General features: G+C 44.4%; 1 protein-coding gene across 4 annotated transcripts in view; it reads left to right on the top strand.

Annotated features, from left to right (window-relative positions):
- The window catches only part of NLGN4X (neuroligin 4 X-linked), a 375,796-nt gene that overhangs the window by 348,326 nt on the left and 12,039 nt on the right, over nucleotides 1-15,431 (top strand). For all 4 annotated transcript variants that reach the window (XM_065916280.1, XM_065916276.1, XM_065916277.1 and 1 more), the window contains 2 exons: nucleotides 3,372-3,557; nucleotides 10,636-11,425. In XM_065916280.1, coding sequence (XP_065772352.1) covers nucleotides 3,372-3,557; nucleotides 10,636-11,425 — 976 coding nt within the window. The remainder of the gene's footprint in view (nucleotides 1-3,371; nucleotides 3,558-10,635; nucleotides 11,426-15,431) is intronic.

The raw sequence follows: 15,431 nt of genomic DNA, 5'->3' as shown, positions 1-15,431 counted from the left end.
CTCATTCCATGAGAGCAAAGCGTAGGAGAGAGGCGGATGGGGGAGTGATGGGTTAAAACCATAACGGTTCTGCCAGAAAAATCCTGGAGCCTTTAGGAAGGAATCACCTCTTTGCTGAATGGAGGGACAGAAGCTTTCCCTTTATGGTTATTATCCGGTACCCAAACTGTCATTATCAGCCGGCTTCGTCCATAAAACCGGCTGAAAGGGGCTTTTCCCCCAGAGCAAAGTGGGATTCATTTTATGAGAAGGCATGTAAAATGCAGAAGGGATGAATGCAGGGGGCAGGGGGGGTTCCAGAACAGGAAAGACTAATTAGGAATTGCTAATTACATAAGGGAGCATCTGGTAATGTCTGCACACTCCCATTCTTTCACTTAACTAGAAGCCACCCCCGTGAACTCTCAAGGGGAGGGGATTTGTGTGACGTTCCGTAAATGTGCATCCTGGCAGCTGACATCCTTGTATGCACCCGGGCAAGGAGGTTGGGAGTCCAGATGATTGCAATTTCCGAGCAACAATGGCAAAGGAAACCATTCTTGCTGCCTTTTTTTAAACCAGGCCATTATTTCCCAATCCCCTCCTGGTTCACACACCCCATTATGCATAAGTACATGGGCAAACTATGGGGAGGTAAACTCCTTCCTTCCCATAGGTTGGTGTAAGCTCATCCTTTACGATTTTGTTTTAGGTTTTGAGAGGCTGGTACTCTGGGGTTTCTTGGGTTGCTGCCGGCTTTGCTTGTACGCTCAGTTGCTCAGTCGTGTCTGACTCTTTGGGACCCCAGAGGAAGCACACCAGGCTCCTCTGTCCAGCGGGTGTCCCTGATAAGAATACTGGAGTGGGTTGGGTTGCCATTCCCTTCTCCAGGGGATCTTCCCACCCAAGGATCAAACCCACACCTCCTGCTTGTCAGCTGAACTCTTAACCACTGAACCACCTGGGAAGCCCTCCATGTTTGCTTAGGGATGTCTTTGAAGGCATTGGTTCTCATTTCTGTTATTTTCAGTCCTAAATAGTCTGTCTTCATAGAAACACTGTACTTACAGGCCCTGCGTATTTAATAAGCAGTCCCTGAAATATGTCACTATCATAGCCTTTGCAATAGAGAGGAAAATAAAGGGGGAAAAGTGGAAGCGATGACAGATTTTCTCTTCCTGGGCTCTAAAATCACTGCAGATGGTGACTGCAGCCATGAAATTAGAAGATGCTTGCTAAGAAGGAAAGCTATGACAAACTTGAGCAGTGTATTAAAAAGCAGAGAAATCACTCTGCCAACAAAGGTCCATGTAGTCAAAGCTGTACTTTTCCTAGTAGTCATGTACGGATGTGAGAGTCGGACCATAGAGAAGGCTGAGTGCCGAGGAATTGATGCTTTTGAACTGTGGTGCTGGAGAAGACTTGAGAGTCCCTTGGATGGCAAGGTGATCAAACCAGTCCATCCTAAAGGAGATCAGTCCTGAATATTCATCGGAAGGACCGATGCTGAAGCTGAAGATCCAATACTTTGGCCACCTGATGGGAATAACTGACTCACTGGAAGAGACCCTGACGCTGGGAAAGATTGAGGACAGGAGGAGAAGGGGACGACAGAGGATCAGATGGTTAGATGGCATCACCAATTCAATGGACATGAACTTGGGCAAACTCCCGAAGATAGTGAATGACAGGGAAGCCTGGTATGCTACAGTCCATGGGGTCACAGAGAGTCGGACACAACTTCCAACTGAATACCAACAACACAGAGGAAATACATTGGGACTTTGTGTAGGGTCATCTAAGAAAGGGAGGTAGAGGGGGGAGAACTTTTTATGACTCTTTTCTGCCCCCCAGAAGGCTTACTGAAGACAGATTTGCATGTAAAGTTGGATTAAAGTTTGTGCTAGTCTTTAAGCTCGGCGGACGCTTCATAAAATATTCATAGTTTTAAATCTGAGCGAGAGACCATCTGTCTGTCCCATACAAAGACTTCCAGCATCAGAGGAAAGCAGAGGGTTCCAGGTCAAGATATTTCTGCAGTGTGAACCCAAAAGGGCATGTGATCTCAAAAATCAAAAAGCTGATCATTTTGCTACAAAGAATGCCCAGATGGTCTTCCTTGCAGCTTTTCAGGTGGCATTTAGGATCTGATGCCTTGAGTGATATCTCATTCCTTAAGCTACACTTTTTAAAATTAAAACTAAAAACTAAAATCCTCCTAGTTTTTAAAAGAAAGTTTCGCAGTCCATGCTATTTTGGGGGGACAGTTGGGGAGGTTTGAATATGCATTGCCTTTTGGCTGAGATTAAAAAATTGTAAGTTTCTGCATGTAACTGTAATATCCTTTTTAATATAGAAAAGGAGAGATGCATTCCAAACTTTGTAAGAGTGGCATGTCATGATAGTTCTAATTTCCTTTGAAATTTGTGCGTTGAATGGGAGTTAAATGAAATGTTTATGAGGATGTCCATGGCCAAAAGGTAACCTGTACTGTGTTTATACACAGCGCACACAATCTTATACACAATTTTATACACAGTGTACGCAATCTTAAAGTCTGGTGCCACATAGACATTTTTCCCTGAAAAAGTAGGCTTTTTTTTTCTTTTTGAAGTCTGTTTTGTTTTTCCAAGGAAAAGCTAGATACACACAAGAGTAATGACTTGAATCTATTAAAATGAATGTGGTTGTTTAATTGCTAAGTCGTGTCTGACTCTTTGCGGCCTCAGGGACTGTAGCTCACCAGAATCCTCTGTCCTTGGGATTTCCCAGGCAAGAATACTGGCATGGGTTACTATTGCCTTTTCCAGGAAGTCTTCCTAACCTAGGGATTGAATCAGCATCTCTTGCATTGCAGGTGGACTCTTTACTGCCAGCCTCTAAAATGTATAGGTTTCCCATACTGTCACATATCGTGAATATTTTAGTTTCATTTTGCCTTATATATCAACCCCATACAAAGCCCCGGTGAGACATTTCATTATACTGTCAAAAGAAACAGGGCTTCTGGTAGCTCAGTTGGTAAAGAATCTGCCTGCAATGCAGGAGACCTGGGTGGGGAAGATCCCCTGGAGAAGGGAAGGGCTACCCACTCCAGTATTCTGACCTGGAGAATCCCATGGATTGTTGTAGTCAGTGGGGTTGCAAAGAGTCGGGCATGACTGAGCGACTTTCACTTTCTTTTTCAATAGAAACAAAAACCATTGTAACTATCGTTTATATCATATAACCCTTTCTGCCCTGAAAAGGTGCAACTCTGTTGCTTCTATATATACAGAGAAAAAGCAAACAAGAAACAAAGTGTCCCATGAAACATCTTTCCAAGTAGCAGCGAGGCTGTGGCCGTATATCCTGTAGGTGACGACCCCCAAATCTCCTGTGTTCCTCTGCAGGCTTTCTGAGCACCGGCGACCAGGCGGCCAAAGGCAACTACGGGCTCCTGGATCAGATCCAGGCCTTACGCTGGATCGAGGAGAACGTCGGGGCCTTCGGGGGAGACCCCAAGAGGGTCACCATCTTCGGCTCGGGCGCGGGCGCCTCCTGCGTCAGCCTCTTGACCTTATCTCACTACTCAGAAGGTAAGCAGAGCAGGGGACCCCGGGGTCAAGAGCGGAACCCCTCTGTGAACCCCACGGAGTTCTTTTTTTAAAATATTGATATCATTTCATTTTATTATATATATATATGCTGCTGCTCCTGACGCTAAGTCGTTTCAATCATGTCCAACTCTGTGCGACCCTACGGACAGCAGCCCACCAGGCTCCTCCGTCCATGGGATTCTCTAGGCAAGAATACTAGAGAGGGTTGCCATTTCCTTCTCCAATTACATATATATGATAACATGCAATTAAAATAATGGGAAGCAGTGATCTTCCAAAGAAATTCCCAAGCCGGACTTCTGTCCTGTGCTTTGATTCTGATCTGTCACACCTATTTTTGTTTTTTTAATTGCTTTACAATTTTGTGTTGGCCCCTGGCATACCTCAGCGTAAGTCAGCCCCAGGCATACTATGCGGGATAGCATGGAAGCGTGGGATCCTACCGATTCATTGCTGTTGTTGCTATCCGGTCACTAAGTCGTGTCCGACCCTTCGTGACCCCGGGGACCGCAGCACGCCGGCCTTCCCTGTCCCTCACCATCTCCCGGGGTTTGCCCACCTTCACTGTGCGTTGAATCGGGGAAGCCACCCAGCCATCTCATCCTCTGTGGCATATACATGACCACATGTGAGACCGACAGCAAGGAGGAATTTGCCGGGTGACATCTGGAAGTCAGCGCAGTGTTCTGTGATAACCGAGAGGGATGGGGTGGACTAGGAGATGACAGGGGGCTTCGGGCGGGTGAAAGTGAGAGAAAGGGAAGCTCGCAGTCGTGTCCGACTCTTTGCCACCCCATGGGCTGCCTACCAGGCTCCTCCATCCATGGCATTCTCCAGGCAAGAATACTGGAGTGGCTGGCCATTTCCTTCTCCAGGGGATCTTCCCGACCCAGGGATTTGAACCCGGGTCTCCCGCGCTGTAGGCAGACGCTTTACCATCTGAGCCACCAAGGAAGTTGTGGGTAGGTACATATATATACCTTTGGAGTGTATATATATGTATACCTTTGGAGTATACTTTGGAGTATACTTTGGAGAATATATATACACCTTTGGAGTTCTTATCCAAGACGCATGCAGGGGGAGCTGTGTTGCCTCTTGAAACCTCCGTAGAAAATGCCCCAGAGGACTTCCCTAGTGGTCCAGTGGTTAAAACGCCAGACAACCAGTGCAGGAAGCCAGGGATTTCTGAACTAGATCCAGCATGCCACAACTCAGACCCAGGGAAGGGAAAACATGTTAGTCACTCAGTCGTGTCCGACTCCTTATGATCCCATGGACTGTAGCCCAACAGGCTCCTCTGTCGCTGGGATTCTCCAGGCAAGGATACTGGAGTGGGTTGTCATTTCCTTCTCCAGCAGATCTTCCCCACCCAGGGATTGAACCCGGGTCTCCTGCACTGGGAGGCAGACTCTATACCAACTGAGCCACCGGGAAACACCATACTGCCAAATAAATAAATTAATTACAAAAAAGAAGAAATTGCCCCAGATGATGCGTATCCACATCCTTTTCTAACTTGGCTTGCTTTCTGATTTTTCTAATTGAGGTATAATTGATGTATACCATTAGAAACATTTCCTGGAGAAGGAAATGGCAACCCACTCCAATATTCTTTCCTGAGAAATCCCGTGGACAGAAGATCCTGGCTTCCATGGGATCGCAAAGAATCAGAAATGACAGTGACTAACACTTGTACTTGCATTATATATATTTAATAATATATATTTAAAATAATGATTGCTATCAAGTGTACAAGGTAAAAATTCGATCCTCGTATATGGTGCAAAGCAACCACCACCATAAGTCCAGTTAACATTCATCACCATTGAGTTAAAAACTATTTTTCCTTCTCATCAGAATTTTAAGATCCCCTCTCTTGGCAACTTTTAAACACGCAGTATAGGCTTCCCTGGCGGCTTAGTGGTAACGAATCTGCCTGCCAAAGCAGGAACCCAGCTTTGGGTTGGGAAGATCCCCTGGAGGAAGAAATGGGAACTGTCTCCAGTGTTCTTGCCTGGAGAATACCATGGACAGAGGCGCCTGGTGGGTTATAGCCCATGAGGTCGCAAGGAGTCAGACACAGCTGAGCAACCAAAACACAACAAACAGTATTATTAACGATTTTAACAAGATATTTTTTTCACTTAGACTTATGACCGATAGCCGTTGCTTACCACCACTGGAGGAAAATGACTTCTATAGAAATGCTTACACCCTGCATTTGCCTAACTGAGTTTATTTGCTTAACTTTAAATGTTATTAGCTTCAGTTTTAAACTTGGAAGAGGAAGTGTTAGACGAAATTCCTATGTGGATGATGGCTGCAGATTCGTAGGTTTCATGATAAACGCAGCTTGCAGCCATATGTTCATAGACTCAGATCTTTGTTACAAACTTAACTCAAGGTGATTCCCTCTGGTCCATTGTTGCTGGACACATAAGAGATTTTTATTTTTTTTAAGAGATTTTTAAAATAGAAATGAGCAGGAGTTGGATGCAGGAGGTCTGGAAGCAGTGTAATAACTGCTGTGTCAGGATCTTCCTGACACTTCCTTCAAAAATGAAACAAAAAGAACAACAAAATAAAAAAGTGTAGACCTGGGATACTTTTGCAAATGCAGGTGAACGTTGACAATCATAATCTGAATCTTCAGGGTCGGGTTATATTTCCTTCTCTGTCATTGGCTGGTTTAAGAATTTCACCATATCTATGGTGAAACTATGTATATCAAAACCACCTGAACTTTAAGGGAATTATTATTCTTTAAAGAGTCCAGCACTATCTTTCTTTAAAAATATGTATTTCTCTTTAAAACGATGCATCTTTCTTTAAAAAATATGTGCTATTTAGTTGCTAAGTCATGTCTGATTCTTTTGCGACCCCATGGACTGTAGCCCATCGGGCTTCTCTGTCCATGGAATTTTCCAGGCAAGGATACTGGTGTGGGTTGCCATTTCCTCCCCCAGGGGATCTTCCTGACCCAGGGGTAAAACCTGACACTTTTATATCTCCTGCACCGACTACTAGCTTTCTTTACAAATATGTGTCTTTCTTTATAAAGACATTTCTTTGCAGATATATGGGGAGGAATAAATTGGCAGACTGGAATTGACATATACCCACACTATTTATTTATTTATTTATTTGTTTGTTTTATTTTTTATTTATTTATTTATTTTTTATTTTTTATTTAGCCCACACTACTCTTAATAAAATGGGTAACTAATTAACAACCTACTGTATAGCACAGGGAACCCTGCTTAACACTCTGTAGAGACCTATGTGAGAAAAGTCTAAAGAAGAGTGGAATTATGTATATGTGTAACTGATTTGCTTTGCTGGACACTTGAAACTGATGCAACATTGGACATCAAGCATACGCCAATAAAGTGTCTTTAATGAAAAAAAAAAAACGTACCACATAAACGTGCTAAAAAAAGGGGGGAAGTATAATTGTGTTGTGTGACAGCATCTTTTTTTTTTTTTTTTTTTTTTTTGATACCTGCACAGTTGTGGCCAAGTTTCTGCATTGATGGCTTCATTAGCAATGTGTGATTGATGATGATTTTTAAGTCTTCTGAAGTCTGAATGTCTTTTTTTCTTAATATGCATATTTTATTGAAGTATAGTTGACTTACAATGTAAGGTACACAGCAAGGTGATTCAACTATACATGTGTGTATATGCATATCATTTGTATGTGTATACACATATGTGTATATGTGTATCGTTTTCCATTATAGGTTATCACAACATATTGACTACAGTTCCCTGCACTATACAGGAGACCTCTGTGACTTGTTGGTTATCTTTTTTTTTTTTTAATTAGAAATCTAGCATTCTATTCATACTCAGTCAAGCAAATGAAATCTGAATTTCTTGATTCTTATTTTAAAATGACTGTGGAGGAGTTGAATGAAAGGCTTATGTTTTGTTAACCTTTTATTCAACAAGGAAAAGAAAAATGAGTACGTTAGGTCATTAGTGATAACAATTCCTATACCATTTCAGAAGATAATTATACTTTCCCATTTGTCAATGGCTGTCATCACAGTTCTCGATTTACAAAACGGTCAGGTCCAGCCTCAGCAGTAATCAAACACAGGTCAGCCAAAACTAATGGAGGAAGAGTGTTAATCACTTAAATCAATAGATCAGAAGTGATTATGGTAGTGCCTTGCATGGGTCATTTCTACAAAGCAGCTCTCCAGTTATAATCCAGCTCTATAGAATCAGGATTTACCATTCAAAACATACCCGGACTGCTGACCTTGAAATTTCACTTCTAGTGACAGCGCTTAATGAAATCAACATGCAGAAGGGAAAAAGGTATTCTCATTGAAACGTCCACCACAGCATTCTCATAGCAAAGAATGAAAGAAAAAGCGACAAAACCGAAAAGATAATAACGTTATAAGAAACATGTGCGTTTACTCAAAGGAATGATAATTGGCTTCAAGGATTGTGCTTAAAAAACGCATTAGACTGGCACACCCAGTGTGAAGGGCTCATTCAGCAAACCATCACCTTGACCGGGTACCACATTCCCTTTGACCCTGTTGCGGACAAGGATGCCACTCCAGGCACTTCTCAGACCCTGATGGAGCAGGCAGAGTTTCTTAATTATGACATCCAATGTACTATCCAGGTATTAGACACAATTGGAAAAGACTCCGTTGGCTGGGAAAGACTGAAGGCAAAAGGTGAAGCGGGTGGCAGAGAATCAGATGGTTAGATGGCATCACTGACTCAATGAACATGAATTTGAGCAAACTATAAGAGATAGTGAAGGACAGGGAAGCCTGGCGTGCTGCAGTCCATGGGGTCGCAACGAGCTGGACACGACTTAGCAACTGAACAACAACAAGAAGTAACTGTGTTCAGACCTGTGGGGTGAAAAACACCAAGAAGGAAAGATACTAAAATTATTAAAGTAACTCCCCTTTTTATAGTATGAACTATAGGTGATATTTTCTCCAGTTTTCTGAGTTTTATCACAGGTTATATTAATATCGCTTCCTTGACAAATATATATGCGTACACCACTACCTCAGTCACAGCCAACAGTTGTAAGAGAGAGAGAGAAAAAAAAAATACATTCCTTCTAGCAGCATTTTTCCTAATTCCGGTTGTCTTGATTTATGACTGTGTTTATTAGATCAAATATGGACACTGTGTCCTTGAGATGCTTTAAGGCAGCGGTCCCCCAACCTATTTTGGCACCAGGGACTAGTTTCATGAAAGACAGTCTTTCCAAGGACCAGAGGCTGGGGGATGGTCTTGGAATGATTCAAACAGCATTCATTACATTTATGGCGCACTTTATTCCTATTTTTATTGCATCAAGATCCACCTCAGATCATCAGGTGTTAGATCCCAGAGGTTGAGGACCCCTGCTTTAAGACATTTATCCTGAGAAGCAGACGTATAAGTCAATAGTTGCCTGTTTCCAGTGGAATGATAAATGTTGGGAAATTGGCCACCAGATGAGCTTGATGGTGTGTTGGGCAAAGCCAGATCCATTTCATGTTTCAGTCTTCGGAGGGCAGCCCTCCAGTTTTAGAATTGCATTTTTCCCGATGGCAGTGATATTTCCTTCATCCTTGATTGCACGTAGGACCCTAAACAAGGACAGGACATGAGCGGGTCGACTCCAGGCTGAATGCTTTATTCTCCCAACAACTTGTGAGGCACTGGGATTAGATCCTGCGGGGGTTCAGGGCAAAGGCAAGAAGGGATGAGGAATAGAATACCGTGATCTTATAGCCCTTCATCTCTTGTACTGGAGTAGCAAAAAGCAGACTTTAATGGACACTCCTTGGCAGTCCAGTCGTTAAAACTTCTCCTTCCAATGCAGGCGGTATGAGTTTTATATCTGATCAGGGAACTGAGATCCCACATGTCTCACAGCAGGAAAACCAGAAAACAGAAGCAATACTGTAACAAATTCAACCAAGACTCTCCCCAGTGACTCAGATAGTAAAGAATCCTCCCGCAATGTATGAGACCCAGGTTTGATCCCTGGCTTGGGAAGATCCCCTGGAGAAGGGAATGGCAACCCACTCCAGGATTCTTGCCTGAAGAATGTCATGGACAGAGGAGCCTGGCGGGCAATAGTCCATGGGGTCACAGAGAGTTGGACATGACTAAGTGACTAACACTTTCACTTAAAAACAGTCCACATCAAAAAAAAAAAAAAAAAAAAAAACATTTTTTAAAAATACTTTTATTTATCTCTGGACGTTCACTACTAGACTGATCGGATGGTAAATTTTAAGCTACACAAAATTTTACTCGTGAAACAGCCTAAAAGTTTGCAAAACGTTTCTCACCAGAGAACATGTTTAAAATGCAGCAGGATAAATTGTACCAAAGTCTGGGTTTTGAATGGATGCCATTTTGAGATTAATGACTTTTTTTTTTTTTTCAGAAAAGAAAGTATGTTTTAGTGGGGGCATTCGAGTGGAGGTTTCTTTAGGAATAACTAATGTAATGGATTTATTTTAATTGCAAATTTTTTAGCGACTTCCGTGTATGGAGCGTGGAAATAAAAACGCATTCCAGAATGTCATGCTCTGAACCTGATGTTGATGGAATCCCCCCAAACCCTCTGCACAATAAAGTAGTACCCGATACGGCCTTTGACCTCTTACACCCACAAAGCATGTTTTAGGGGATGGAGGGGGTGTGATCACCATGTGAAGCTTTATTTATAACATCTAAGGATGGAGCCGTACGGTACATAGTCAGGGAAGAGGAGAGGGACTGTATCTTTTGGACCACCGCCTCCAGAGTGTAAATGCAGCTTCAGGTTCCTAAATTGTGGTGTGTCTGCGACAGAGCAGCCTTCAAGTCCAGCGAGAGGAGGGAGCGGAGGGCCCAAGAACCAGAGAGAGATGATAGAGAGAGAGGTGGTGAAAGGGCTGCAATGCTCCCGCATGCAGAAACGCACGTGCCCCGGCGGGACAGGCAGAGCCTTCTTGGCCGGCTGGAAGGCTGCCCTCCCGTGTCTCGGGGTTTTCCATCTGCGTGTCCACCATGTCGTCCCCTGCAGGTCTCTTCCAGAAGGCCATCATCCAGAGCGGGACGGCCTTGTCCAGCTGGGCCGTCAACTACCAGCCCGCCAAGTACACGCGTATCCTGGCCGACAAGGTGGGCTGCAACATGCTGGACACCACGGACATGGTGGAGTGCCTGCGGAACAAGAACTACCGCGAGCTCATCCAGCAGGCCATCACGCCGGCCACCTACCACATCTCCTTCGGGCCCGTCATCGACGGGGACGTCATCCCCGACGACCCCCAGATCCTCATGGAGCAGGGCGAGTTCCTCAACTACGACATCATGCTGGGCGTCAACCAGGGCGAGGGGCTCAAGTTCGTGGACGGCATCGTGGACCACGAGGACGGCGTGACGCCCAACGACTTCGACTTCTCCGTCTCCAACTTCGTGGACAACCTGTACGGCTACCCGGAGGGCAAAGACACGCTGCGGGAGACCATCAAGTTCATGTACACGGACTGGGCGGACAAGGAGAACCCGGAGACGCGCCGCAAGACCCTGGTGGCCCTCTTCACGGACCACCAGTGGGTGGCCCCCGCCGTGGCCACCGCGGACCTGCACGCCCAGTACGGCTCGCCCACCTACTTCTATGCCTTCTACCACCACTGCCAGAGCGAGATGAAGCCCAGCTGGGCCGACTCGGCCCACGGCGACGAGGTCCCCTACGTCTTCGGCATCCCCATGATCGGCCCCACCGAGCTCTTCAGCTGCAACTTCTCCAAGAACGACGTGATGCTCAGCGCGGTGGTCATGACGTATTGGACCAACTTCGCCAAGACCGGGTACGTGCTTCTCCTCCCCACGCGCCATCAGGCTATTGCCCAGTCTGGTTCCTCCTTAATGCATGTAGTTTCCATGACCAGCTCGACCACAGTCCACAGGCAGGCATGCACCTGCCACCCAGTAATGAGAATAGTCATTTCCACCACCCGCCCCCCCCCAACATAGAAGGAGACCTCAGTTCTATTTTACCCCTGAATCCTTCTTGTAAAACCAGATTTTTTTTTTTTTTTAACTGCGGTGCTCCCTCCCATGTTGAAAATTCTCCACGAGGTCCATGCTGGGGTAGGAGTTAAACATTCTGGGCTATTCTAGTGAAGGTCAAGCTGGAGTTTCAAATCTCGGGCTTGGACCTTCTCTGGTGGGGGTTTAGACACACTTGGCTATTCCACTCAGAGTTGAGTTGGAGTTTCAAAGGTAGGTACAACCCTGTCTTATTCGGGATTTAGACATACTTGGTTGTTCCGTTCAAAGTTGAGTTGGAGTTTTAAATCCAGTTAGTGCCTTATCTTGTAGGAGATTTGGACGTACTTGGCTGTTTTATCCAACGTTAAACGCTTTATCGAATGTTAAACTGCGTTAAACATAGACTGGAGTTTCAGTCTACACAGGATCTTGAGTTGTTTGGTCAGTTGTTTGGTTATCAAAACACATGAGCCCCAGGGAAATTGTCTTTAGTGCATAGCTGAGGGGTTAAATAAATCTGATAATGAATGCATAGAAATACTGTTTGTATATATCATATAGCTATATATTATATACGTCTTTCCACATAAAATGGTGGCTATAGTGAAAGTCGCTCAGTTGTGTCTGACTCTTTGCAACCCCGTGGACTATAAACCACCAGGCTCCCGTGTCTGTGGGATTCTCCAGGCCGGAATACTGGAGTGGGTAGCCATTCCCTTCTCTTGGAAATCTTTCCAACCCATGGATTGAACCCAGGTTTCCCACATTGCAGGTGGATTCTTTACTGTCTGAGCCACCACTTAATTCATAAGTGTAGAGAAATCCTGTTTGTGCATATATAATATATATATATATATATACACACACACACATATATATATATATATACTCACATAACATTTCTCCATATGAGTTATGGGATTTATTTATATATATTTACAAATATATTTTATTTATGTTGTCTATAAATATAAATATTTATACATTTATTTCATGTATATTTGCAAATGTATTCATTTAATTTATATATAAGTATGCGCTTTAATTTCATTACTATATATAAATTTCATATATTTGCCTAGATTTATCTGTATATCTCTCTACGTACATATATAGAAAGCTCATTGGCTAAATGCAGCAGAAAATACACCAGAGTTACATACGCAGTGGGGTCCACCCACGTTCCCTGGGGCTGATTCTCTGAAGACAGAGAAATAAAACACTCCCCAGCATCTCAAGCAGCTCCCAGTATCACGGAATCTCCTCATTTTCTCTTGTCGAGTAACCTGATTGTGGGAAATAATGAGGTGTCCTCGTGTTCTACCTGTGTGTGCTTCTGTCATTAACCTTGAGCTCCTGGTTCTGAATTTAAAATGAAGATGCTAAATCTTCCTGTTGACCACCGTTGCGGAGGAGGGGTGGGTTGGGAGCCGAGTTGGGCCCCCACGCTGCAGCCTCACCCAGCCCTGGTGAGAGGATGACGGGAGGTGCAGAGGGTTAGCAAATTTGGGGACCCCGTGGATCATAACCCAGCATTATCCTCTGTCCATGGGATTCTCCAGGCAAGAATACTGGAGTGGGTTGCATGCCCTCCTCCAGGGCATCTTCCCCACCCAAGGATAGAACGCACGTCTCCTGCAATGCAGGCAGATTCTTTACCTTCCGAGTCAGCTGAGAAGCCTCCTTTTCCATGTTTCCAAATATTCTCTGGTGGGAAGTGGGATTTCTCAGTTTTAAGTTCCTCGGAAAAGACTCGAGTTTTTTTTCTGAGCTGCACGCGTTGTGTGTGAAGGCCCGCTTCACGTGCTCCCAGTTTAGGAGTTTGATCTAAGGAAGACAGCGGGCAAGCAGCGAAGGTGACCGCCACCGCAGGTAGAGATGCTCATGTGTCACCGCCAGGATCTGTCTTCCGCGGGGGAGATGATTTGAGTCAAGTCGGGAAGTGGTCAATGTTTTTACGTGGCCTTGTTTGTTAGATCTCTGGGGCTTCTGCAACACAGCACCAAAAACTGTTGGCCTCCCGACGACACGCATGTACTATCGCACAGTTCTCAAGGCTTGAAGTCCACGCTGAAGGTGGGGCTGGCTGACCTCCATCCAAGACCTGTCGGAGGGTGTTGCTGTGATGATTCTCAGCTCCTGGTGGGCTTGCTGGCACTGTTTGGTTCAGCCTGACTTAAAGCCACATCTCTCCAAGCTCTGGGTCTCTCATCACTGGTCCTCTGTCAGCATGTCTGTCTTCACATGGCCAAGCTCTTCTTTTTATTGAGATATAGTTGGTTTACAATGTTGTGTTAATTTCTGCTGTACAACAAAGCAATTCAATTATATATATTATATATATATATATATATATTATATATACACTAATGGGTTTTCATCTTCTTTTTCATTCTGTTTTTGCTTTTCTTATTTCGTTGCTCATTCACATCCAATTCTTTGCGACTCTGAATCGTAGCCTGCCAGGGTCCTCTGTCCCTGAGATTCTCCAGGCAAGAGTACTGGAGTGGGTTGCCATGCCCTCCTCATTTAGCACATGTATAGCTGTTTTTTTTCTTTTTTAGTTGACAGAAGTGCTCAATACATCTTCTGTGTGCCAAGTCTCTTCAGTCATGTCTGATTCTTTTACGACCCCCGTGGGCTGTAGTTTACCAGGCTCCTCTGTCCATGGGATTCTCCAGGCAAGAATGCTGGAGTGGGTGGCCATTTCTTCCTCCAGGAGATCTTCCCAACCCAGGGATCAAACCTGCATCTCCTGCATCAGCAGGTGGATTCTTTCCCACTGAGCCAGCAGGGAAACCCTTATTCTGGTTTATTGCAGTTTATTGGGTATAGTTCCCTAAGCTCTGCATTATCCGTCCTGTATATAGTGGTTTCAATCTGCTAATCCCAAACTCTGACCACATCCTTTTCCCCACTATTCCCCTCCTCCTTGGCAACCACATGTCTGTCCTCTTATGTCTATGAGTCTGTTTCCTAGCTAAGTTCATTCGTGTCATATTTTAGATTCCACATATAACTGATATCATGTGGTATTTATCTCTCTCTTTGTGACTTCACTTCATACGATGACCTCCACATAGGTCCATGCCCCACATTGCCACAGATGCCATTGTTCCATACTTTTTTTTTTTTGTTAATGGCCAACTTCTTATAAGGTCACCAATCATATGGGTTTAGGAGTCTACCCCTCCTCCAATATGACCTCATCTTTTTTCTTTTTTTTTTTAAATTTTTGGCCACACCCCTTGGCTTGCAGAATCTTAGTTCTCTGACCAGGAGTCGAACCTGGGCCCTCTGCGGTGGAAACACAGAGTCCTCACCAGTGGAAGTCCTGGTATAACCTCGTTTTCCCTTGATTGAGGGCACGTCTGCAGTGACCCTGTTTGCAAGAACATCACCCTGCGAGGACCTGGGGGTTAAGACTTAAGCATGTCTTAATTTGATGGGGATGCATTTCTGTACATAGCTCCTTTTAAAGGCAGGACAAATGCCCAGTTATATCAGGGAACTCAGATACGCGGCTGCTCTTGGCAAGTTTTGACTTCCCTTGAAGCAAAGAACATTCACACAAACATTCCATGCACTGTGGCCATGCCCATCCATGATGGAAACACCCTAACCCATCATAACTCCATGACACTGTGACTTACCTTTGTGAGAGCCACCCACTTTCTATTTCTCTTACGTGTTTTGGGGGAAAAAAAAGTTTTTACATGACTTTCTTAAATGGAAAGCTAGGATCATTCATCATCCATTTAACGGAGCCATTAAAGAAAACTGAAAAATCCAAATAAAGCCATTAAACTCTCATTAGCTGTT

This window comes from Muntiacus reevesi, chromosome X, assembly GCF_963930625.1.
Source record: "Muntiacus reevesi chromosome X, mMunRee1.1, whole genome shotgun sequence".
NCBI lineage: Eukaryota > Metazoa > Chordata > Mammalia > Artiodactyla > Cervidae > Muntiacus > Muntiacus reevesi.
Note: the sequence above shows the minus strand (reverse complement) of the source record. Positions and strands in the feature narration are given on the sequence as shown.